Below are 27,803 nucleotides of genomic sequence, written 5' to 3' on the forward strand. Positions count from 1 at the left end.
CATTTCAGTGGTGTATGCAGGGCGTGAAGGTAAAATCCATTTTTCACTTGACTTTTCTGTACTTTTCGCAGTAATATTTTGCATTTCTGGTCCCATTCTGTTATCTGGTGGTGTGTTTCTCTTATTCTGAAGCGCAACAGGCCAAATGATGTGAATGATGCCATCGTTCAGGCATTTCTGGCGCAGCCGCGATGTAACTTGAGGACAGAAAAATCTTTTCAGCTGTATAATAACAATTTTTTTTTTTCCAGAATCAAACAGCAAGAGCCTTTTTTTTTCACCTGAGACATTTTACACCAACATTCAGCAGTCACACAGGGAGAAATCCGTCGTATAGAAAAAAGGAAGAGATACCATTTTCTCCACAGACAGCAGCCGCAAAAGACCAGAATGCAATGCAGATGCACGACATGTTGGGTCTGCCTCGTTTTGCAAGGAACCTGCCTGTCACCTTGATACCTGGTGAAGAATCGGCCTTTTTAGGAACCTGTTCTGCGTGAGACGTTACATAAATTTAGACAACCTAAAAGGGTTGCTTGTTTCCATGGTAATCAGCCCTCTTGCAAAACTAGGACATAAACCGCAACGTAAACACCAGCATTAAATTACCTTAATTATCAAGCAAAGGTTGAGTTGGGTCATTTCTAGAGGCATGGCTTGCAGCACTTACAGTACAGCCACAGATTTTCAGCTCACTGCACGGTCTTATGGGAAGTCCTTAGCACTGAAGGAACCACTTGATATTGCCTTAACTTCATGCCAAATAAAGGAAACTATACCTGTGATTCCTACTGCAATGAATCAGTCAGTGTTTTCTAAAAATACCGCCTGACTAGGAAATTTCCTTGCAAATAAAGCAGACTTCTTGTTTTGGTTCTTTTTTTTTTTCCAGCGAGAAAAAATCGCCTTCTTGCTCTTTCTGTGGTATCGCTAGTTGGTCTTTCCATATGTATTAGCTACAGCTGAGTGCAAGAAACTCAGGCTCATTATTCGGGGGTTGTTGAATGTCATTCTGGGAAACAGCTAACTGAAACAGAGGTAAATGAAGCGGGTAAGTAAAGCCATTACACCGAAAATGTAAATCACAGCAAGTTCATTCCAAAATACCTCGCGGACTGCACCGAGCATCACACACTGACTAAATACAACAGCAAAAGATGCAAATATGGGGTTTTCCCTTTAAAGCGGTTATTTCCTGCGATGGCTGAAAAGTATCACTCACAAGTGTTGCTTTTCACGTTGAGTCATTTTATTGCAAAAAAGTAAAGCCCCTGCAGCCCAGAGTGAGAAGAAGAGAGAGGCACAGCTTCTTTGTACAGTATCGCCAAAAGCACAGACAAACAGCAGGAACCCAGTCAATATTTAACACAGTGAAGAGGCAAGTTCATGCAAAGACTTTGACCAAGTATATTTTTATGGTGAATTTGGAATATCTGTTATTTAACCTACGGGCAGCCACACCTACAATGTAGCTGAGGCATTTATTGTTTTATTTTATCAGTTTTATTTGCAGTCTAAGAGTTCTGATGATGAGCATGAAACTGATAGCTGCATAGTGTTTTCACATATGCAGTGTAATAAAAACAAACAGCTGTCATTATCATAAAACAATATACTCCAAATATTGAAGTACTATAAAATACAAAAGAAACCACACTGATAAAAAAACAACTTGGTAATTTAGAGTACTGTACAGTACTTACATCTACTCTTAAAAAACTCCACATCCTTTTACAGTAGTCCACTTAAATATATTATTATACATATTAAGAACATATAATATCTCTGTTACACTTCATGAAATTATTAATTGCACCTTTTTTAACCATGATCCCATGACGGTTTAATTATCACTTGGTCCTCTGCATTGAAAAAAACAAAAATCCCCTGTAAAATCATGGAGTGTCAGGGAATGTAAAAGAAAACAAGAAATAAATAGTAGTCAGTATTGTTATTATTATTATTAAAATTCTCTTAAATCAAACATTTCCCCGCTGTTATTAATGTATTTATATAAAAAAACAAGCAGACTGATTTTCCTGCATATGAAAAATAGATTTAACATAACCATTAGTAAATGAAAATATTTGATATTGCGGTAAGTGTGACTACGAAGCCAGCTGATAAAGTGTTGAGTCTGTTGGCTCTAAGCTTTGCACTGACAAGCACGCTAAGACGGTGCCACGAGCGCGCACGCGGCAGGAAGCTGGTCGGGGACGGCGGCGGCGGGAGGACATCAGAGGCCGTTGAGCTCCAGGCGGGACACCAGCGTGGACACCAGCTTCTCCAGCTGCACCGCCCTCATCCTGCCCGTCTCCAGGACCTCCTCGTGGTTGGCCTTGGCCTGGCTGTCATAGTCCATCACCACCATGTTGGTGATCAGCGACATGGCGAAGCAGCGCATGCCGCAGTGGCGAGCCACCAGCGTCTCGTGGACTGTGCTCATCCCTGACCCCGGGACGAGGAGGAGGAGGAGGACATGTTAGTTTGGTGTTTACATGACAGCACTGCACCAATTACATGTTACACAGAGACAATAAAACTCATATGCTGCAATGTGGGGATGAAAATTATAAACTACATCATAATCAGTCATGTTACATTTATAAAGCGCTGAAATAAAGGCTTGTGGTAATATTAATGCTGTGTGTGTGTGTGTGTGTGTGTGTGTGTGTGTGTGTGTGTGTGTGTGTGTGTGTGTGTGTGTATGTGTGTGTGTGTGGCTGTGTGGTCATTATTGTTAATGGAAACTCACAAAACACCAAAATCTAGATGTGAAAAACCATTTTCGAGGCTTTACAAAAAAATGACAATTAAATGAAACTGCATTGTGTGTTTACTTTTATGGTGTGTTTAGTTTTCATTTTTGTTAGTTTGTTTGTTCATCTGTGCATAGTGAATATATTTTAAGTACATAATACTTTTTACTTCTTGAGCTTTTTGAATCCCGTCCCTGAAAAATACCCCATATTAGAGAGAAGACTAAAACTAAGAGTGAATGTAAGAAAAAACTGAACTAAAACTGAGCATTTTCAAAAAAATACAAACTAAATTAAACCAACAAATGAATTAAAAATAAACTGAAATTGAAAACAAAAAGTCAAAGCTAAATAAAAGAACTAATTAAAAAATCACGACTACAGTAACCTTGGTGTGTGTGTGTGTGTGTGTGTGTGTGTGTGTGTGCACTGCATGTTGATGTAAAAGGTTACCATGTTGGCACACTCAGAATCCATTTCGTGGAAACGAGTTACTTCATGTGTTATTTTACCAATTCTTGTAATCTAACCACACTTCCTCTTGTGTGTGGCAGTTGGATTGGATTGGACCCAATGTGCGTGCATGCGTGCCTGCGTGCCTGCGTGTGTGTGTGCATGTGTGTGTGCGTGTGCATGTGTGTGTTTCCAGACTCACCAACAGCATCAGCCCCGAGTTTGTTGAGCATGCGACACTCGGCGATGGTTTCGAAGGAGGGCCCTCCCAGCACGCAGTACACCCCCTCCCGCAAGAAGGCGCTGAATCCCAGCTCGGCTCCCACCTCGTGCGCCACCTGGACCAGCTTGCGGTCGTAGGCGTCGGACATGCAGGGGAACCGGACGCCAAACCTGAGGGGAGGAGGACGCCGTTGATTCAACCACACAGCTGTGCCGCTCCCAATAAACTTTCAGTTTTAAGGTGAACTTACGCAGCAAAAACATCCTCATGTCTAGGGCTGTAGCGATACACTAATCTCACGATACGATACACGATATTCAGCTCACGATACAATATATATCACGATATTTGGCCAACGATATGATTCAATACGATACGATACGATACGATTCAATACACTTTTAAAGGACATTTTAAAGGGACAGAGTGATTTTGGTGACATCTTGTGAGTGTTCCATTGACTTGGATTGAATTAACTGAACTGAAAACTGAAAGTATCAATCAATTACACAATATATGGCTCTGACTGGACAGAGAGTCTACAGTTTGCAAATGCTGGACAAAATGAATCAAAGATGTGATGAGAAAATTAGTTTGGCTTGACTCCAATAATTTAACAATATGTTAAATTAGTATTATTATGCTCGATTAACACTTTAACTTATGTTGCAACTGGTAAACTAAGTACAAATGGTAATTAATCATAGATGATGGCCATGTCCTGCAGGCTATAATGGGTGACTGAGTGTGTACACCTAATAACTGCATGGCAGGCAAGTATTCTGTTGCTGAAAACAGACCTGACCTCTACAGGCCACGTAATCAAAGCTATTCTTTAATGTTTTATGGTGAAATGATCAACCTTCTTACTTTGGGTAATGATCAATACTTGATATCACCCAAGTTTACGACCTGCCAGGGACACATGGCTGATTATTATGTCTTGTCACTTAAAGGGGAAGTTGGCCAATGTGGCAATCTCCTGATGCATCCCTTTCATAAATCATGGTTATGATCCCTTTCAAGCTCTTCTTGTACCCGGCTGGTGCAAACTCTCTCCACTGTCTTTTCGACACGCATACTGTCACTACACATGCATGCTGCTTTGTTCAAACCATCAGAATTTTATTTTGAATTGTACTGGAGATCCTACAGTTTCCAAAACACCAAACATGTCCTGCTGAATTACAGGGAAATGTGTATAAAATGATGCACAAGACATCTAGAAGTTTTCTATGTGAATTAATGGTGCTGCCTCTTGAGTTTGAATATTTCATTCAATATCAACGCGCAACAGCTTCAATGAAGCACCGCAAGCCTGCAACCAGCAGATACAGAATATGTATGTGACATTGTCATTCAATATGAATGAAGGTTTTATTTTTAACTTTGAAGGTATTTATGCATTTAATGGAGTTCAAGGAGTTAAAGTTTCACCTACTGTTGCATCGCTGATTTGCATCACCCTGCCTTCAAGAATGCATCAGTTTCAGTGGAGAGTTTTAGTGTTGGCCTGAGTGCTGTTTCAGAAAATTTTGCAACCTCCTAATAATAAAGCTCTAGGAAATTGATTGATTTTGGGGGCATAAAATGGTAAAATTAATAGGCAGTGATGAAAACATCAGCTATTTGCAGCTCCAGAGCAAAAACATCAGTATCAGCTTTCGAAAACTCCTAACTAACTTTAATCCCAACAGCCAACCATCCACTGATCCCCTCCGCCTATATTTCATCACTACACATCATCCCTTCACACGACTCTACTCATCCATTCCTCCACTCATTCCTCCGTCCATGCATCATCATCCCCCCATCTCCTCAACCTCATCAACCTGCCTCTCATCGTTGGGTCCCACCAGCGGGTTGTTTCCAGAGAAGCCGGGCAGGTTGATGTGGTCCTTGATGATCATGATGTCTCCCACTTTGAAGTCCTGGTTGAGGCCGCCGGCGGCGTTGGTCAGGATCATCGTCTCCACACCCAGCAGCTTGAAGACGCGCATGGGCAGCGTGATCTGGAGAATGCAGCAAATAGCATGAAAAGTCATGAAAAGTACTTGCACACACACTTGTAGCAATAACAGCATTCATAACAGCACTGACAGTACTGAATTGCATTTCATAAGCAATTATGGTTCCCTATAGCGATAGAGTAATGAAGAGTCCAAAGATGAGAGAAATATATCAGGCATGAATTAAAACCAAGTGAACAAGAGTAAAGCATGTAAACACAGTTAAAATATATGACAGAATATGTAAAAACATATAAAGATCATAAAAGCCCATCAAACAAGGTGTACGGTACTTTGGTTCTGCAAAGGTTGCACAGGTTTCCCTGTACAAGGAAGTCAGAAGGTTGGTATGTGGAGAATTCAGTTCATCCCAAATATGAAAACATGGATGTGACAGACACATTGCTGGGGTGACGCATGTTTGAGGCATTATTTTATGAAGGGGAAGAGCATCCCCCCCTGCATCAGTGAGCAAAATGTCACATAATGCAGCAGTGATATAAAATCAACATGTGCAGAGTAAAAGATAAGCTAAAACACAAACTTTGATGAAACCACATTAAGGCTTCATGTTTGGCATGGTGGATTATCTAGCTCGGGCAGTTTTCAAATATGCAAAATCTGCATTTCATCGTGTGTAAGAATGACTATTCTGAAGGGAAGAAAAGTTAGTAAGAAGAACGGTCCGAGAGAGCGACCGCCTGATGGTACCTTCCTGCACAATCCCCCACATCAGCAGAACACACCTACAGCAGCTACATCTTTCTACCAACCCAACATGTGAATTTTGACCTTCAGGTCCTGACCTAGATAATCCAAAATTGAATCAGTTTATCCTTCCTTCATTACCAGTTCCTCAATGAAGCTTCATGGAAATCCCTCCATTCGTTTTTTAGTTATTTTGCTAATAAGGCAAATAAACAAACAACTGAGGCACACAGCCGTTGCTCATCTTCAGCAGTGGAGGTACAAAACAAAACAAAACAAAACAAAACAAAACAAAACAAAACAAAACAAAACAAAACAAAAAACAAAACAAAACAAAACAAAACAAAACAAAACAAAAACAAAAACACTTCAGTGGCAGTGAGAGCTGGTACTGATTTGAAGCCTGACTCACCTTCTGGATGGGGTAGCCCTCATAGAGGTGGAACCTGCCCTGCATGCAAACACATGGCTTCCCCTTTAGCGTTCCAAAAACCAGCTGGCCAGCATGACCATGCACTGCAACACACACACACACACGCAAGCAGTTAATCACACGTTAGAGCTTACAAACACACATAAACACTCACACACAGAGTGATGCAGCTGTGTTATAGAGAGTGTACCTGTGCTCTGAGGGAAGTTAGGGATGTCTTTGTATTTGAACACGTCCGTCTCTTTGAGCATTTCGGCCAGCCCGCCTAGGCCTGAGCCGCACACGATGCCCACCAGGGGGCGCACCTTGGTGTGGGACAGGAGCCAGTCAGCTGTGGCTTTGCACTCCTCATAGCTGTAACTGAGAGGGAGAGAGAGAGGGAGAGATAGAGAGAGATAGAGAGGGAGATACAGAGAGATAGAGAGAGATTTTATTTTACTTGACTTTTTTTTTATTGCATTTTATATTCTCTCTTAGTTAATATTTAAATTTGTCCTGGTGTTTTGCTGTTTTTTCATGTTCGGGAGCCTCACACTGACCATATGATGTAACTCTGTGCTGGAGGATCCTAATATGAAGGTCATTTGGTTTGTGTTAAGCATTAATTTGTTCAGGTCCAGATATCGAAAGGCTGAGATTAAACATAATGTTGGTACAATATGGTAATCACTCACATTTTTTGTATCATGACAATTTCTAGAGAAATTATAGTGAAATTAAAGGTAGAATGAGTACGATTTTACTAAAATAAAACAATGTATGACTCAAACAAAAATAATCCCTCTCTGTCATCACTTATGGGCTAAAAGCAGTGTTTAGCTTATTGGTATTTTCTTTTATCACAGACACGTGTATTGAAAGATGTTATTTTTCATACCTTGACATGAAAATACCAATCAGCTTATCATAAGTGAAGACATAATGAATCCAGTACAATTCCTAGCAGTGTTTGTTGGTGTGTGTGTGTGTGTGTGTGTGTGTGTGTGTGTGTGTGTATGTGTGTCTGCAGAGGGTTTTCTTGTTTTGCTGATCTCAGGACTCTTCTGGGTGTCGGCCTTTGGGCAGTGGGTGTGTAGCTCCCAACCAATCACAGCGCACCATGGCAGATTAATAGCACGAGATGCAATAGGAAGCTACAAAAATTGCACATCTCGGAAAGAAGGAAATCTAGCCAGGCAGAACAACGAGCGGCCAAAGCTCATTCCACAACTAGAGCAAATCTGGGGCTGGCCTTCACCTGCTGGCGAGCACTGAGGAGGAGGAGGAGGAAGAGGAGGAAGAGCAATGAAGTGTTGGCCTGTTATCTGCTGGACAGCAACGTTAGATTTTGAGCATTTCATTCTATCTCCATCCATGGAAACAAAAACTCTCTGCCAGCAGCCAGCTTAGCCAGGGACGAGGGCCAAATTGTGACTTGTGTTTACAAACCACAACCAAATAACATGACTCATGCTGCCTTTAAGTATTTCCCCATTTTACTGAGGACCCCATGGAAACCCTTTAAGGACCCGAGAGGGTCCCCTGACTACACTTTGAAAACCACTGCATTATTGTACTCTACATTCTTTATTTTGTTTTGTCTTTCTTTATTCTACAGCCATGCAGAACCTTCTGATACCATGACTGCTTATAATAGCTTATGATTATATTTTCTTGTGTTTTTATTGTCATTTTCTTGTCAGTTTTCTATCAAAGCTTTGAAAAAATTTAATAAATTGTACTTTTTCCTTGCAAGGCTCACTAAACTGAACACAGAGAGAGAGAGAGAAAGAGAGAGGTGAGATGAGGTGAGGTCAGATGACTGCACTGTTTTGATACAATCATATTTACAGACGCACACACACTTGACATCCGTGTGTGTGTGTGTGTGTGTGTGTGTGTGTGTGTGTGTGACTGTGCAAAAGCTTTAATGCTGTAACGATAACTTCCAAAACAAAAAGACGAAAACGCCGTGACCCAGATCATGTGGATTTCCAAAAATGTCAGCGGAAAATTCTGGGAACAACCAGCTGCTCTGTGTGTGTGTGTGTGTGTGTGTCTGTGTTTGTGTGTGACCACACCTTCATCGTCCCAATCAAAGTTCATTTCATTCCCAGTTTTGGAGGAATGTCCATGTGCACGTACACATTCACACATACACACACACACACACACACACACACACACCCACACATACACACACACTGAAGCCTTTTGAGTTGGACAATGTCTGAGTGATGAGGACCTTTTCATACTCCAGACATTAACAGTATCTCTCTCTCTCTCTCTCTCTCTCGTATTGACAGTGTTGCATAGGTTGCTTAGCTACCATCTGAGTTTTACAGCCCTTGCCTTTGCTGTTACATTCCCCTTTTGTTGTTTTTATGTGTTTTACGCCACTTAAACATTTCCACGAGGCAAACTGATGAAGTTAATTCAGGTAAAAGCCTCCAGCCGCTATTGACTCCCTTTAATCGATCTATACCAACCACCCAGGAGGAGATGCGGGAAGAGGAGATGCCGGAGGTGACGTGCCGACTGTTCTGTACATCGCGTGCTCCCTTTCATCCCTCACCACACCACACACTCATGTTTTTGCGTGTGTTATAATCAACGCAAGGACAAAAACAACGCGCACTTGGCACAGATGTTGCGCACGAGGCCGAGCGCAACATCTGTGTCCCAACATCTGAATTCACCGGCTGAGTCTGAACACACCAGCTCACACTGTAATCCCACAGAGCCGCATTCATCATGACGAACACAGGTCACCGTGTTTGCAGAGAAATAACGTCACGGCGGAAACTTCATGGCTCACACTGTGCAGAGTGGGTTTTTTCCGGCTTATCATCATCGAGCACGGCAAACTGGGGCCGTGTGTTTCCTGCCTGTCTCGCCCCGGGCTGATGCGCGGAAGAGCACGTTTTACACGACAGGCTTGCCCGCCAAGGACGCTCACAAGTCGGTATGATAGGCATCCTGTCCCAGCCGCCTACTGCAGTAGGGGCGTTCAAAACAGCCTTTATTATTATTCAGACAGCCTATAATGACCCCTCCTAACCGCATACACTGGAAAAACGTGTTTCCTTAAATAAATAAAAACAGATCCTTAAGCCGACGCAGGGTGATGCCATAATGAATTCGAGAGGGACACCATACGCACGTCACAGCTACATTTTAAGCCCATACAGGATGTAAATAATACATGGGAAAAGCAAACGCGTCACTATTAAGCGCGGTATGGCTTGGTAGATCCTTGTGGATTTTACAGGAACATGTTTTTTTTTCTGTAAGCGCGGTGCTGATAACTCACCTAGCCGCAGTATCGGGGAACATGATGGGCAGGAAACGCGGCGCTCTTCGGACAAACTGGTGAAATGCGACGCGGAGAAGTGCGTGGATCCACGTCACTGCTGTCAACACTGAGGTCCCAGATGGAGGGTCAGCCCGGGGTTTATACCGGCCCACACACCCCTGATGGCTCACGCATCACGCATCTAGACACTAGCAGCTACCTCACCCACCCCCAGCCCTGCGTGAGAGGCGGTTCGGCGCTCTGATTGGTCAGACCGCAGGCGTTGGTCAGATGCGGATATGCGCCTGTGATGCGTTTGCGTCCTCAGTTTTTTTTTTTTTTTTTTAACCCCGGTAAAATGAGCAAACATGCATTCAGGCACTAATTCTCTGCAGCCTTTCCCTAACATTTCCGATAACCAACTCATGTCTAACCCAAGTTTAACCAATAATCCAAACTTAACCAGTGACCCAAAATGACCATGACCAAAAACCCAAAATGAAAATGAAAGTGAAAATTTAGTCTGCTTAATTTGGGACTAAATAAATAAATAAAATAAAATAAAATAAATAAATGAATATATATTCCTGCTTTCCACGTTGGTCTCCAGGTTTGGCGCAAAATAATAAGGCAGATCCTGTATCTTGTTTCTTTTCTTTTCTTTTCGTTTTTTTTTTTTTTTTTTTTTTACAAATCAAGCGGTTTGTGCTGCAAGAAGTAAAGGAAAAGATGAATGCAATGTTTTAAGTCATTAATTACCCACAAGTTTATACAGTCTGTTTCACATCGTTTCAGCTTTTGCAGCAATATAAATAAATTTGTGACTAAGAGCTTTTTGCAGCTGTTGTATCATCAATCTATTTCCCGCAGTTAAAATGAATTGTTTATTGAGGTGTTGGGGTCTTAAGGGGATTAGTCTAGGGGAGGCTGATTGCCAGATGGTTGCCAGATTTTCCAAGGACGCATGCAAGGATTGTTTGTCCTGGAACCCACCACATAATTTGTGATTTGTGATGAATTTGTCTACAAGTTGGCCAGTAAAGCTCTCACTGTACTTTTATTCGACTTTATAGTGAATTCTATATTTGTTTTTGGTCCTTGAAAGGCCACTAAACCATAATCAGTATGTGATTTTTTTTTCTATGTGACTCCTTTTTTTTGTCTTTACTTTCTTTACTGTCTAGGCAGCACATCAGCTGCTCTGATGTCCATGTTGTCAGCTGGTTAAGAGAGCTGCTGCCATTCTTCAGGCATTATCTCCTACAATGGGTGCCACAGTCAGTGGTGCTTCAAGGGGGCTGACAGAGGAAGAAACTGTGCCTGTTTTGCATGATTGGAAAAATCCCATCCTCTGTTACTGAGAAAACTAAGTACCGATGCAGTCTTCCTACAACCCGCCTGTCTCTATGTTTGGAACTTTGGACCCACCAGTGGGTCAGGAACCACTGTTTGAAAATCCCTGGTCTAAATCTTGATGAACTAAATTCCATTTTGATGTACTTTGAAACTCTCAAATAAATATATAGATCCTTCAAAATGCATTACAGAGGTAGTCTTACCTTGCTGCAATGTGACCTAAAACTGCCACTGTAAAAACAATTACTCAAGCAAAACTAAAAAGTAGCTCTTTTAAATTGTAAATGTAGCTGTGGCAGCAAAAGTTCCTGCATTTCTAAGAAGAGGGAGAGGATATTGTTGCATTTGAAATTTAAGCAAAAAGTACAACACAATAGCAAAAATAGCACATCAACAATTTTTCTGGCTTGCTCATCTCCTTCACGCCCATGGGTGTGGAGAGGAAGTGCACGTGTTCATCTTAGAAAATTCATCCTTTCCTGTAATCCTACGCCAAATACAGACATTTTTCCAAGTAATACACAATTTTGTTGCATTTTTATGATGCACTCAACTCTGAAGTGTGTTAAGCAAACGGTAAAATCTCCAGCAGCACCTGAAGGCAGCAGGGGACATCCGTTGCAGGCCTAATTGCTACAACATGACAATTTTTGGGCTGATGCAACTCAGTGTAGCTGTGATGTCTCCCCAACCACAGCCATGCACAGAAACTACAGGACAGCTGTCTCTCTACATGACTCTAGCCCCAACCACATTTTAAAACCCAAGGAGTTCTGAGTTACAGTGTCACGGGTCAGGCTAATCACTTTTAGGAAGCAGATAGGAGTCACATGCCAATCCATCCAGCAGAAAAAAAACCAACTATTTCCAACTATTCACCAAACTAAACCACTTTGTCATAATTTCTTTTCATAGTTAAAACTGTGCCGCTCTATGTCACAACCTTCCGAGAAACCGACTTCTGAGAAAATCTCCACAGCAGCAAGAAGTCCAGAGGTTAAGGCATTGGCATATGAAAGTTATTGAGTTATCTATATTTTACTGGAATTTAGAACAAAATACATACCGCTCTCCCTCAGCAACATTCTGCATCGTAGTCATTCTGCTGCAAAGAGCAGCTCCACCGGTCCAGGTAGTTTTATGCGCCTTGCTTAAGGGCACCTGGGTGGGTGGTGCTGAGGAAGAACCTGGGTGTCTCTCATTTCAAATCAGCAAAGGAAGATTACAGGTGAGGAGCTGAAGAATGGAATGTGCCTGCCTGTGTACCTGTGTGTGTTCTTGTGCATACCTGTGTGTGTGTGTGTGAGCGAGCGAGCGAGAGAGAGAGAGAGAGAGAGAGAGAGAGAGGGAGAGTGAGAGAGAGAGAGAGAGAGAGAGAGAGAGAGAGAGAGACAACCCATGCCAGTGAGACCAGACATTTACGAGGGTAAAACAGATTGAGAGAACAAGAATATGCCCAGAGGCTATTCGTTTTATGCAAACACTAATTATACGTGTGTGTGTGTGTGTGTGTGCATATGAGTGCATTCCTACTCACTCATGCATATGAATGTGCTTGCATGCTTGAGTGTTTTGTGTGTGTTTTGTGTGTGTTTGTGTGTGTCTCCTGTACCTGCTGTGACAGGGCACAGAGCAGCCTGTGTTCTGGTTACACACTCTTATGTAACAGCTGATTGTCATTCAGATGGTTGTCGGCCTTGGTGCATAGGGAAACTGGCACGCCAAACAAACGTGCACTTGCTGTGCAAACTAATTGGAGAACAAACACCCGCCGAAGGAGTTGCATTAGATGGGAGACACAGAACAGATGCAGGTTTTTTTATACACGCTGTGTGTCATTTCACTGTAAACAAGTTCAACATAACTTTGAGATGCAGTGAGGGCCTGTTGTTCCTTTGTCCACAGGCCAATTTCCATTTTGGCCACATAAACCTGCCAAGTGGAGCCTCCATACTACACACACACCGCACAATCCTGTTTCACTCTCATACAGTTCTATACATCTTAGTTCTATACAGCTACAGCAATCCAAACAGAGGTGTGATGCGCTTTGCATTTACAAATTGGATTAACTTTCACTGCTCATGTGCACATGTTTGTGTATGTATACTATATATTATGTGTGTATGTATTACTGCATGCATGTGTATATATTAAACACATATATGCATTTGTGTTTGATTTGTGTTTCATTGTATCTATGCAGGTGTGTACGTGTGCACTCATTTATTTATTTATTTATTTTGGACACGTTTCTAACATGTTCTGTCAAGCAAATAAACTGCTTCTTTCAGTTTTGCCAGAGGGGAAGGTGGTGCTGGACTTTTTTCCCCACACCTCATAATAGTGGAAGATGCCAAAGAATTGTATACAAATTTATGCAAATACTATACAAATATCTATACTGTATGTATAAGCATATGTATATGCATGCATGTACATATGTCTTTCATGCATGTGTCACTGTGTTGCATAGGCATGCATTCATTTTACATTAAATGTTTTCATCCTTTTGTGTTGGACTGGCTGACTTCCCAGACACATTATGTGTGAAATAACACTGTTTAAGTGTTACTAAGGCAGAGAAAACACACTGATCAAAGTGAGAGCACCTGAGTTCAACCTGAGTTCTTCCGCTGTTGGCCACCGAGCTGCTCCACTAGAGCTGTTCTACTTTAGCTGCCTTGCTCAAAGGCACATTTATGGTATTTGCTGCAGGTTTTCCAACTAAAAGACAAAAACAGCCTAAAAGTTCAACATATAGGAAACTTTATAAATTAACTCAACAGTTGTTACTCAATTATATGCTTTCTTTTTGGAACAGAGGACATATAGCTTTGATATAATCATCTAATTAGAAGAGTAGAGTGCCGATCTCTGCCAGGTGTGTCTGGAGGCATGTAGGTAGCAGAGAGGAGGGCAGGCTGTTGGCCATGTTATCCAAAATGTTGCCCAGTGTATCGCTACCATAAGTGATAAGTTAACTGACAAGGTCATTTTAACAGCTGACTTTCATTATTGAATATTTTCAAATGACCACAATGCTGTAATGTCTATTTGAATGTCTAAAAGCCACAACTGTCTTACCTTGGCATGCAACTCAGGGCAGGAACAATTCCAAAAGCCCAGCAATGTAAAATATCAATTTCAAAGTGAAAATGCCAACAAAAGAATCTGCCAACTAAAGTGCATTCTGCACGTTCGTTAGCTTTTAGATTATTTGTAAGAAGACAGCATTTTAACTGTGTTTAAAGCTGTGACAGGATTGATTATCTTTGACTTTACTGGATGTCCCCAGCAGAAAGAAATAAGAAAAATAAAACCAAGATTCCAGACTGAAGCAGTAGTTGATCACTTGTGCCCCCTATTGGCTGGCTCAGAGGAGTGAAGGGTTGTGGTATAAAACAGATTTTTGAAGGTTTTGAGTCACGGCAACCACAAGATCATACGGTCATAACTGAGCACAAAAAATATTTGGCGGATAGGCCCAGTAGTATGCAAGATTAGCTGCAGACAGATACACACACACACACACACACACACACACACACACAGATACACATGACTAAATGCATGAACCCTCCTTTACAAACTCTCTTCTGTGCATGACAGTGAAAAAACTTAAACACCTCCGGAAAATAAAGTAAAATTTATGAATTATCAGAGAGTTGCTACTTTAAACTATACTTTGTTTCTGATCACAAAATAAGATCTATATATTGTATGTGCAAGTGTAATTGTAAGTATATGATGTACATGTAGATGTAATGCATATGTGTATGTGTATATAAATATATAAGTATGTATAAGTATGTATAAGAATATTTCCTATATTTGTGTATATATGTATATGTATATGTATGTATATTTGTAAGAACATAATATATAAAATAAATGAAATATGTAAGCATATTTTCTATGTATGTATGAAGTATCAAAATGTATAGGTTATCAATATATGAGTATGAATGTAACAATGTGTGAAACTGAGAGAGCAGATGTGTATTTACAGAAGTCAAATCAGAAATTATGTGTGAATGTGTCTCATATTTACAGTAAGAATCCAAATGTGTGCACATGTAGCATTGTGGCACATTGATAAATACTATAGTTATCATCAAAGCTTAGCAATGAACTTGCATGCTGCTCCGTCATACTGTATCTGTGACTAGCTTTCCTTCAAACAAGATCTAAAGCACAGAGGTAGTATAACCTACAGAAACAATAATGTGCACAAATGAATATGTATTATTTGCCCACAGGGTCACTATCAGGTCAGAACATGGAAAAGAGGTAGCATAGATATACTGAAAGACTTTGATGACATGTTCAGAGGAAAGTTCACAGCAAGTTCACAGCAAATGAATGTGTCAAACAAGTTCCCTATCTGTTATGCAAGTTGTTCTTGGAAACTGCTGAAGCCATTTTCACAGTATGGGAGGTCACTGTCTTGCTAACACTTTGTACTTACTGGAAACCAGATGACAACGTGCTATAACACGTATTTAATTAAGTTAATCCATAATGAACAACTGTCATGTAGGAAGGCGTGCTTCACTCAAACTGGGGCTGCGCTGCCAACAACGAGCACAGGTATCATGAACCAGTGACAATCAGGTATATAGTCAGGTCCATAAGTATTTGGACAGTGACACAATATTATAATATTTATAATATGGACACCACCGCAGTGGATTTGAAATGGAGTAATCAAGATGTGACTGAAGTGCAGACTTTCAGCTTTAATTTAAGGGGTTGAACAAAAATATGGACTTAATCGTTTCACGGAATTACAGCCAGTTTTACATTGTCGATCCATTTTCAGAGGCTCTGAGGTGATTGGACACTTAACTAAAAAGCAGTTTCTCGGACAGGAGGGGCCTATTGTCTCATCATTCCATGAGAAATTAAGAAAATGAAAGGTCATTCCAAGTGTTTGCATTTGCATTTGGTAGCTGTTAATCAAACTCTCAACATGCGATCAAAACAGGTGTCTATGCAGGTGAAGGGGGCAATCATTAGGTGCAAAAAATAAAATCTATCAAACAGAATTGCAACAATTGTAGGAGCAGCCAAATCAATGGTTTGGTCTATCCTGAAAAAGGAGGAATGCAGTGATAAGCTCAGCAGTAACAAAAGCCTTGGAAGACTACATCTAAAGTGGGTGACAACAACAAAGAATTCCTTCCATGGTGAAGAAAAAGCCGTTCACAACATCTGGGGAAGTCCAAAACACTCTCGAGGAGGCAGGCGTTTTATTGTCCAAATCTACAGTCAAGAGACGTTTGTGAGAAAATAAATACAGAGAGTAAACAACAAGGAGCAAACCACTGGTGTCACTCAAGAACAGGAACGCCAGATTAGACTTTGCAGAAAAACATCTAAAAAAGCCTGACCGATTCTGGAACCAGGTTCTTTGGACTGACGAATCGAAGATTAATTTGCACCAGATTGATTGGAACAGAAAAGTGTGGAGAATGAAAGGAACAGCTCATGACTCAAAGCAGAGCACATCATCCTCTGTCCAGCATGGTGGAGGCAGTGTTATGGCATGAGCATGTAGGGCTGCCAGTGGAGCTGGGTCATTAGTGTTTATTGATGATGTGACTGCTGATGGAAGTAGCGGGATGAATTCTGGTGTTTATAGGGCTCTACTGTCTGCTCAGATTCAGCCAAATGCTACAAAACTGATGGGACGCCACTTCACAGTGCAGATGGACAGTGACTCAAAACACAATGCGAAAGCAACCTAAGAGTTACTGAAAGCAAAGAAGTGGAATATTCTTCAATGGCTGAGTCAGTCCGCAGACCTAAACCCATCTGAGCTGCTTTTCACCTGCTGAAGAGCAAACTGGAGGCAGAAAGACCCAGAAACAAGGAGCACCTGAAGGCAGCTGTTGTAAAGGCTTCAGAGCATCTCAAGGGAGGAAACTCAGAATTTGGTGATGTTGTCCACGGGTTCTAGACTTCAGGAAATCATAGACTGCAGAGGATTGTCCTCCAATTATTGAATATAATCCTTAAAATTATAGTTATGTATGTTATGTATAGTTTGTCCAATTACTATTACTTTGGACTATTACTTTGTCCAAAATTATGAAAATTGTGGCACTGTCCAAATACTTATGAACCTAACTGTACACATACAGGATTAACCATTATGGAGCATCTTGCAGCAACGAGTATGGGTATCTGTTAAGATATTGCATTTGTAATACTGCATGAAATAGTCCTACCAACATATCCTATAAAAATATTACAGCCACAACTATCTGTGCCACTGTCAATGATTTGGTTTGATTTCCGGTTTCCACATCTTCTCCACTTCCTCTTTCACTCGCTGGTATTTCTAGTTAACCCGTTCCTTCTTCAGGATGTTCCTGTTTCTAGGAATTGCTTGATTTTTGACCACTGCAGTTTTCTGTTACTTGTTCTTTACAGCAATGTCTGGATGGTTTGCCAGGACTTGCTGATCTGTCAAATCAAATCAAATCAAATCAAATCATGATTATTTGTGATTTCTTGGGTGCTAACATAATGCCAACATAGATAAAACTCCTCAAAACGTTAACGGTCACAGAAGATGAGTTGAATGAACGGGAGAAGGGAATAAATTAGGTGGTTAACCGCAAGACAGATGGAATGGGACCTCAGCCACCGTTCTGAGAATTATACAGCAGGACAGGCAGTTTCGAGGCCCAGGCACGTGGGGTGACATGCAGACGGGGCCGAGCAGAGTCTTACCAGTTCATGAGAGAGAAGCAGGTTTGTCTGTTGTGGGTCTCCCTGAAAACTTGATGCCTTATGTCCCACATTGCTGTGTGCCTGATGTGCATTCTCGTCGTCTTGTGTTCGGTTTTTTTTTTTTTTTTTTTTGTCACTTTTTGGGTAAGCTAGCAAAACAGTAACTTAAAAACTTATTATTAACCTAATGTTTGTTTGGATTTGCAACCAGGCGTGAGCTCTCCTGAAGGTTTAATGTTGGGTTTAAGACAGAGATGATCATTGATTTACGAAGGGACATGATTTTTGCGCTCTTTGCCCTGCTGGCACGGCTGCAGCTGCAACTAGGCTTCCCTGCAGATTTTAAAACAACTTTTACATGACTGTTGATTAACACTCACAGTGACCATCATAACACTATACTGGAATTTAAATAGTGTTAAAATACAGGGACACTTAGATGGGCTAAATTCATTCCAACAACAAAAATCTGCAGTATCATGTATCAATAGATTCCTAGCCCAAACAAGTACAAAGCAGACTATCAGTTTCCAAGTACATAGGGGAAAATATACAAATGATAGGAAAACACGAATTATATATTCTGTATGCCTTCATATGTAACATGCATCAAATAAGTTGATCTAATTTTGTATTACTGAATCTAGTTTGCTTAATTTCCCAAGCTTTAGACATAAAACTAGCCCGTACTTTGCCCGCAGAGCAACTTCTCATTTTTGTCACACCATAATTGAGGTTTTCTGTTCTGTATTCTTGCAAAGGTGCATGTCGATTATCATGTGAAGTAGAGCACAGGCTGAGACGGTCACGGAGCTTGCTGAGGCATGCTCTGCTATGTCCAGTAAAACCACAGCCATCTGGGTAAAAAAACCCCAAAACAAACAAAATAAAAAGATCCGTTGCTTGCCTGGCTGTGTGTGCGTCCAGAGAAATGTAATGTAAGTCCTGCCGTTTACTTACTGGGCACATTGTCATTGCTTCATTATGAGTCTGGAGCATAGTGTACATTCAGACAAATATGCACTATGCAGTTGTAACTGAGAGAAGCCTGTAATTACTGAGCCTCCACAAAAAAACACTCTAACAGTTGGCAAAGAATAGATATAACAGATCTGACATAATAAATAAACAAATAATAAACAAGTCACTAGTGCTGTTAATGGCAGCATTTATTATCTTAGAGCCAAAGCCACATTAAAGCCATTTTTATCTCATAAAGACCAAGAAAAAGGTCATGCATGCTCTTTTCACCTCTGGACTGGACTGCTGTACCTCTGTGTGTGTTGGGCTCTGATCTCTGATCAGATCAATCTCTGACCTTTCTCGTCTGCAGCTGATTCAAATTTTTTTAATTTTAAGAAAAGACAACACCTCACACACCTGCGCTGGCTCATTTGCATTGGTGACCTGTGAAATACAGATCAGATTTTAAAATTTTATTATTGATTTTTAAGGCCCTACATAGATTAGCTCCACAATACATCACTGATCTGTGAATTCCATATTTCGCCCCAATGTCACAGAGGTTATCCTTCCCACAGCTTCTCTCAGTCCCCAAATCACGTCTGAAAAGCAAAGGAGGGAGAGTTTTTCCTGTCGCTGCTCCCAGACTCTGAGATAGCCACCCGTCCCAGCACAGACACTTTTAAATCAAATTCAGATCCACGTTTTTCCTCTTGTTTTTAGTTCAGGCTGAAGTTGCTCAATGTCAAGTCCATTCTTCATTTATCTGTTTTTATCTGTTGGTGGTTTTATTCAGTTTTATTAATTTCTTCCTAACTTCTTCTTTCTTATTTTAATACTTGTGGGGTTTTCTGGTGTGTGTGCATGTTTTCTGTTTTAGTCTTGGCTTTTCTGCCACGTTTTAAAGCACTTTGGGTAGACTCCTATTGTTTTTGAATGTGCATTATCAATAAAAGTGATTCGACTTGACTTGACTTGTAAACAGTCTACGCCCCGAGCTGGTTTATGTCGGTAAACATATTTTCATCTTGGGAACTACTTTTTTGTGGGGCGTGATGTGTTGGTGGTGTGTGGTTTAAACTCAGCTGCTGGGCAAATTCAGGTGGGAGCAACTCAGAGGAGCAGAGCCAGGCTGACTTTAAGTGGCACAGGTGTTACCTGTCATTTGTTGTTGTTGTTGTTGTTGTTGTTGTTATGCTCTCTCTCCTGTGATGCAGTAGCGTGCCTGGTTTCTCTGACACACACGCCGGAGCCAGGGGAGGATCTGTTCTCCGCACTGTCCCATGGTTTTCAAGTTAGCTAATGTCTGAGGAACAGGACCGTGTGCCCTCCGGAGAGACCAGGGAAGTGAGCGGAGGAGATGATGAGGAAATAGATTATTTGTGTTTGAAAAACATGTGTCTGGCAAAAAAAACAAAACAAAACAAAACTTAAAGGCAACCAGATGTGCTTGGGACTGTGTTTGTGCTGAGCAGAAACCACAGCAACAACCAGTTTCACATCAATACAAACAGTAATCCCAACTTTATTTCAGTATTTTGATAAAGATAAAAGCAATAAAAAACAAGTAAAATATCAACAGCAAATACCATGTGATCATATTTTCAAACCCCCAAAACAGGGACCGCATGTTTATGCACAAGCACATGTATACACTTCTGCACGCACCGTAGGCGTTTCAGCACTTAACACACCTACTGAGTGCACCTTTCAACACCACTGACAGAGCCTCAGCAGGCCAGAAATTGTTTTCAGGCTCCCAAAATCCACCAAAACCTGCTTTATCTGCAAACTGTATGATAACACTAGTAAACACTAAACACAAGGATTGCATTGGTATGATATAATATACGCACTGATAGTCAGATACCTTTTAAAAGAAAAGTGAAGGCATTTGTCAGCGTGCACAAGGCTACATGGCTGACTGTGACACATTCTCTGCATCCTATTTTTGCAACTGTTTTGACCCTGGCAGCATTAGATTCAGTAGATTCAAACTGGGGTGTAAATAGCGAAAAAGACAATTTGGTATTAAAGATGGAAAACATTTTAGTGTTGTACAGATATATGTTGGGACTTGCGATGCTAAGCTTGAAACCAGGAAAATCCCAGACAAACTGGGACTTCTGCTCACCCTAAAATAACACCGATACTGCTGCTGTAATTGTCTGCAGCAGGACTGTTCAGTTATAAATTCAGTTGGGCCTGATTTCACAATCAGGAAATACAGATGGGCAATGAATACGCAAATAAATGTGCTAAAAAATAGCAGTGTTTATTGTTTCACTTCTGAAATAATAAAACCAGGCACATGGCAAAGTGCAGAAATAGATAAAAAATAAGAGCTGTCAATGCACAAAATCATAACATGTGGCAATAACTGAAACCAATAACACATTCAATTCAGTTCAATTCAATTCAGTTCAAGTAAAAGGCTGGTTGGGCAGAACACAATAACATTAAAACATTAAACAATGCATTAAAACCAGGGATGGAATGGTTCAAGTAAAAAATCGGAACTGTTCGCTTCAGTAGTCACGGTTCGGGGCATGTGTCATGTTCGGCTCAAGGCATGAGCAGAAATAAAAGTGAAACCTATCAGTTGGCGTGGAGGTTATGCAGATCCATGCAGATTCAGACAGGGCCAAACAACCAACAATGCAACATGGTGCATGTAGAAAGCAGGCAGTCTTTTTGTGCCAAACATGCCCAATAGGTGGCAGTAATGCTGCACTTTGTTCAAGTGACACTTGAAACCTGTTCTTTCAATATATATATATATATTTTTTGACAATATGTGTCAGTAAGTGTTTATTTTCTTTATGTTCTTAGCCAGAATTGTTTTTTTATGAACTTTTTTTTTTTTTTTGCCAAATAAATGAAAGCATGTTGAAATTGTTCTATAAAAAACACACTGAACTGAACTGAACTGAAAACTGTGATACAAACTGAACTTTGAATTTTGTGAACCACCCCTAATTAAAATATTTCAATAATGTTAAGATTAATATTTGTTTGTATTGGTAGCTATCTCTCTACCCCACCATCAACACACACACACACACACACACACACACACACAATGCAGCATAAAGGAAGGGAAGCTGCAGCACATTAGGTACAGCCTTGCCTTCCTCAATGCAGGACCCAAAAAAACAATCAGATTTGAGAAACACAACAAAGGCCCCAGTTCATTTATTTATTTTTCTGCGTATAAGTGGCCAAATCAGTGGGGAACCTTTGTCTCTTTGCCCGCTGTCATACTGCTCCTGAAAGAAGACGCGCTTAAGAAAGCGAATTAATTAAAATAATAAAATAGCAAAACATTCTCTGTTGATTTTCCCTGTCAGCAGTGTGCTGTATGAACTCAGCCAAGAAAAATGCACATCTAGGATTTTTCCACCTGTGATTCTGTTTTAATAATGGCCTGATTTGACATGAGAACCGTGAACCCGACAGTCCTGCTGGTGTCCGGTGAGGCGGCCTGGCACATTATTGAATAACACATTTAAATCTCGGCACTAGCAAAGAATTTCGTTTGGACTCGGTAGCATAAGGTAGCCGACCAAATGTTGATGCTCAGGCCTGCTATTAACATGTTTTAGACCATGCATGTGTGTGTGCGTGTGTTTCTCCGTAGTACTATCTATGGAGATGACACATTTTCATACATCAGGCCATTGAAAAAACTTAAAGGAACAGTGTGTAATTTTACACACTGTGTGTGAGATTTAGCGGCATCTAGCGCTGACGTTGCAGATTGCAACCAAGTGAACACCCCGCTTCGCTCCCCCTCCCTTTCCGACCGAGGAGGAGCAGCTACGGAGGCCTTCGCGTGCCATACAAGTGCCATCATGTCATCTACGGGTGCATCGAGTCTCAATGAGTCTTTGACGTCGGGTGATGAGGTTCGCTTAGATAAAACTTATTTATGACTCATGTTGTCTGTATGTCTATATGTAATATCGCTAATATTACTGTTACTTGTTCCGCATTGTGATAGCATTTCATTACTAACGTTGGCTAGCTGGTTCGCATGCAAGTACAAGCTAAGTTTAGCTAAGTCGTCTGGTAGTGATGGAAGTTAGCAGGACGATTCCCCCCCCTCGGTTTGCAGCGGAGAGGACCGGATAGTCCTCCCGGTAACGTGGCGGAGGAAAGAGGGAGAGGGAGGGGGAGACGGCGGAGAGGAAGACGTGGTGGAGCGGGCAGGGCGAGTCGAGGGCGAGGAGCCGGAGCGGCATCTTCTAGAGATGAAGATGAGGAGAGAGTGGAGGCCCTGCAAAGCCGACGAACAGAAGCGACCAAGGTCGGTAACGTTTCTTATGAAATGGTTTTATTGTATGTTTTTTTCCCCTATCTGGTCTGTGCGATATGAACGATACCAATACAATACGAAGTGGTATTTATATAGCAGCTCAATGGTTACATTACTGTAATTTGTAGGTCGATGTGTTATTGCAGTGTAACGTGAGTCATTGTTTGGGAAACGTTACGTTAACAAGGCAAATAAATCATTTTACACAATACAAGAACAGTATGAAGAGATATTTTGGTATTTTGTAAATGCCTGTCATTGTTTTAGACGTTGACAACATGCTAGACAGCTTACAAACTATTACAGTGTTATTACCATACTGACATCATGGAACTTATTTGCGTTTTTCCTGGGTTTTATTTCCTCAGAAATTTCTTCAGGAGATGACCCTTGAGGAACACAGGGAGCTCACCTCACAGCTTCTGGAGAGGCAGCCAGGCCTGGTTTTTGATGCCCTGGCGATGTATCAGCGCAGGCATGGTGCCCCACCTTTTGCTGGAGTGCCAGGGGTGCCATGGTGTACTTGTGGTAACTGTAGGGATATGCCTACAGACCTAGAGAGGAAGTGCTGTGGCCAGGATCCAAATAATTGTGTCAGCCTATTACCACACTTCTCCCAGTACTGCCTTACTGAAGGATTTCTGCGTATTCACAGGCAGTACCGGGAGGACATTACGGTATTAGGCCAAGCCAGTGGGCCTGGAGATGACAACCGGGAGTACCGCTATGCTGCCTATAGACACTTCATCTATTGGCAACATGGTTCCTTAGGGCAGGGAAACCGACGTGTCATCCCCAGCTGCTGTGTTTGGAGGATCAGGGACAGGTTCCCTGATCCCCAAGGACACTACACTGGTTTCGTACCTGGCATCTGAGTTTCCTTTCAGGCCCTCTGGTATGTCCATACATTACCACAAGTACTCACATACCTGCATGTCCATCATCAGGGCATCAAAACAATATCAACATCTGGTACTTTTTTGAAGGCAAAAAAAATGTTACAGTTATAGTTTTAATTCATTATAATTGTTATTATTCTCTATATTTATACATTTGCTTTTATAATTATTTATTCATTTGTATTTGTTCCATTGAGGTTTTTTCAAAGTGCAATAAAGAAAGACAATCATCAAATATATGTGCTTTATTTACTGCAATTATATACATGTAAACATAAACTATAGACTTTATAGACTTTATATATAATTATATGGTAAGTATGACAGTACTGCAGTTACCTTTTAATTACTATCATTTGTCACTGTGACATATTGCCACACACAATGTATGCATGTACTGTTCATTACAAGGGACAAGTGTACCTTACAATTTTGATACCAAAAATGTGTAAAAAACTGTAAATACTGACATTTGTAAAATGAAAGACTTATTTATAAAGAAATTGTAGGCCACACATTTTTATGTAGACAATAGCAATAGATCTGCTGGCACACAATCATAAAAATGCAGCATTTAGTGTCAAACAGACAAAACATTTCAAGAGCTTATTATGTCTCATTTTGTAAACAATGTCCACCAGCGCATTGTGGCACTTCGAGTCCCTCTTGATCCACTCCTTTTCACGAGTGTCTTCCAGGTGGTCATGTTGGCAGCTTCCATATTCCCAGGTGTGATGGTTACAAACATGATGAAGGATACCAGTCCACAGTGTCTGCAAAAACCAAGAGCACTATAAATCAAGCATTTATATGGCATTGAATTAACTGATTGAGAGAAAAAAATATATAAATTGTGTGCCTACAAGAAACTCCTCGGTTGTGTCAGCTGTCTTACAGCACCACCAAAAATGGTTTATGATGTCTTTTAGCCAGTTGAGGAGAAGGGACTGTCCTTTTATCTTTGCTGCCTTGATGAGACAAACAAACCAAACATAGTATTAGACATGGGTATTAACATACCTTCAGCCAGAAATCAACTTTTGCTGTCTTTGATTAAAATGAAAGTGTGCATAATCTCTGCCATCAATGTCACATTGCTGAATACTCCGATGTAAGGCAAATCAATTTTAAGACAGATACGTAGGTAATAACATGATCCACTTATTAAACTTACTGCAGCAATTTTTTTGGCCAGGTTTTTGGCACCATGCCACATGTCAAGACTGTGATGATGATCCATATATCACACATACGGAGAGGAAACATGAATTTAGAAAGAAAAACTTATAAATAAGCTACTTTACTTATAATCAAACATATTAGGACGGCACAGTTAATTCACTGAAATTACTTGCCTGTCTGTCCCACTTGAAGTACCTATGCTGGACAATGCTGGAGCTGCGCCTTGAGGGGTTTTTCCCTTCATAGGGGTCGATGTTGCAGGACCTCGCTCATAGCTAGAGAAATAACAGCAACATTAAGAATATAAGTGCTACATGATACATTCGCACATTCTGTTGTGTCCCAACATGCGGGGATCAGGCTTTCTCTACAAACATATCAAAATAAATCAAGTATAGCACTGCTGGCAGATCAACTAAAAACATGATATTGTGCGGAGCCCCCCGGTGTCTGCGGGAAAGAAGGCCCACGCGTAAATCTGTGCCCTGGGTTTGGAACTCTGTGCCTACCGCCTGATTACCAATTTGTGCCCGAGTAGTTTGAGCCCATGGACTGCAAACCCGATGGCACACCCGATGCGTGGGCATGGATTTGTAACGCCAGGACAAACATTTACACGTCTTCTCGACTAATCCCCGGGGGCAGGGGGCTTCGTAAATATTTTTCAACAGTGACAACATGGTAACTTGGGCTACTTGTGCTGGTAACTAACGTTATCCCCGTGGCCAGGTTCAAGCTAAAGCAAGCATACACCACGTAACGTAGCAGTTACACAGAGAGTCTACATTACCTGTGAAGCAGAAAGCAGGCGACTCCGGCGTCACTGTTGAAATGTTTGTCCCTCATTAGTGATTTCCACCTGAGAAAGGCCACGCCGATGTTTACTCGTGTTTTCTGTCTTCGTCTGTCTCGAAGTCGTTTGGCTTCTTCGCGTTTTCGCTTCTTTGAAGGGGAAGGTTCGCCCTTCCTCGCTCTTTCTTGTGCTGAATAATACGTGTGATCCTCCATTTATCAAAGTTCTCACACTCAACTCTCAAAACACTCTCTTCCAGTCCTCGAAAGACGAAATGGCAAGCCTGCGTGCGGCACACAATATATACCCGGCTTCGTTAGCCGACTTCCGATCTACCTGTGCATTTGCACAAACGCGAAAGGCGCTCTCCAGAGGTCCTGTCTGGTTTGTCCGTTCTGGGCTACTGTAGAAACATGGCAGCACAACATGGCAGCCCTAGCGGAAGTCGACCCGCACCCTAATGTAGATATAAATGGCTTATTCTAAGCGAAAGGAAACGCACAGATTCTGATTTCCACATAATTGTACACTAATAAAAAAAAATATATGAATACTAAGTTCCATTTCTACCCAAATATCACTGTAAATTCTACACATTGTTCCTTTAAGCAAAGCGCTACAACGTGAGGACAGTCTAGTGCAAACAACAATAAAATCAGAAATGGGCGATGCAGGGAATGAACCAGGAGTCACCTCCTTACCTGCGCCAAGATCTGCAGAGATGAAGGTGAAAGAGGGACGACATGCCGCAGGTGACACCTCCACAGGAAAGCAGAAAAAGAGGTGTGGCACTGGGAGGGGCAAACAAGACTAACCAGACACAGGTGAAAATATTAATGGGAAACAGGACAAGAGACCACAGGAAAACAGAAAAACAAGAGACTAACAAAAGCACAAAAACACAAAACCATGACAATAGAGCTGAATTCAGCAGTGTCTTGTTGGCATGTCCAGTACTATCCACAGTACTGTGATGAGTGCTCAGGGATTTATTTCTGGCATGTTAAATTTAACCACTTAACCTCTTGTTTTGTTGTATATGATCACTTCTCCTATGTGTCCAGGTCAGGAAAGGACCAGGCATGAACTTGACATCACATCACTGAGAGTGAAAATATTGCACTACTTGATGAAAGTAGTGTGATTTTTTTTTTTTTTTTTTTTTTTTGCAAATGCAGTGGTGAAATTCAAGTTTCCTTATTGTTAATGTAGCACCTGCAAGACATAGCCTAACAGGCTACATTGTCTGATCTGATTTATTTTCATGAATTAAAATGTTTCAAAAACACTCCCTCCTCGGTTCCCTCCCCACAAATCACACCCTGGTGTAACACACTTTTTCAGGTCAAGTTTCCCTCTGACATATACCAATCTTTGCATAGATGTTTGCTCAGCATAATTTTCATGCGCACACACCCTCAATACAAATGGCCCCAGGCTTCCTGCCTCTGCTCTCTCGTAGTTGGCTGAGACTGGTTCTATTTGAACGTGAAATATTACAGTCTGACATCAAGACAAAAGAGCGTCAAAAACAGCTCAGGGTGAGGAGGCAGAGGGTGGGGAGTTGCACCACAGAGGGAGTGGGAGGTTCTGAGGAAGATTAAAGTTTATTTCCGTCCTTGTCCATCCTGCCCCCAGTCAGTCCAGGCCCAGTCAGTCAGCTCTGCGCGAGCTCCTCCTCCTCTTCCT

The 27,803-nt window shown here is 41.3% G+C and overlaps 1 protein-coding gene and 1 long non-coding RNA gene across 4 annotated transcripts; both read right to left on the bottom strand.

The window, feature by feature from the left end:
- Window positions 1–1,227: 1,227 nt before the first annotated feature.
- LOC115375150 (purine nucleoside phosphorylase-like) lies at window positions 1,228–26,908 on the bottom strand. Of its 3 annotated transcripts, none has more exons than XM_030074504.1 (6): window positions 26,816–26,908; window positions 6,776–6,945; window positions 6,565–6,668; window positions 5,272–5,447; window positions 3,415–3,605; window positions 1,228–2,448 (listed from the first exon to the last, which is right to left on the bottom strand). In XM_030074504.1, exons 1-6 carry the CDS (start codon window positions 26,857–26,859, stop codon window positions 2,237–2,239), a joined length of 897 nt encoding a protein of 298 aa, XP_029930364.1. In that variant the 5' UTR covers window positions 26,860–26,908; the 3' UTR covers window positions 1,228–2,236. The 3 variants fall into 3 exon arrangements, with proteins under 3 accessions (XP_029930364.1, XP_029930365.1, XP_029930366.1); XM_030074505.1 differs by lacking the exon at window positions 26,816–26,908 and adding an exon at window positions 12,282–12,333; XM_030074506.1 differs by lacking the exon at window positions 26,816–26,908 and adding an exon at window positions 9,878–10,061.
- On the bottom strand, window positions 24,475–25,652 carry LOC115375154 (uncharacterized). Its single transcript, XR_003929694.1, has 3 exons — window positions 25,314–25,652; window positions 25,003–25,107; window positions 24,475–24,912 (listed from the first exon to the last, which is right to left on the bottom strand). It is a non-coding gene; the product is annotated as an uncharacterized LOC115375154 (long non-coding RNA).
- Window positions 26,909–27,803: the final 895 nt, after the last annotated feature.

This window comes from Myripristis murdjan, chromosome 17 (assembly GCF_902150065.1).
Source record: "Myripristis murdjan chromosome 17, fMyrMur1.1, whole genome shotgun sequence".
Lineage (NCBI taxonomy): Eukaryota > Metazoa > Chordata > Actinopteri > Holocentriformes > Holocentridae > Myripristis > Myripristis murdjan.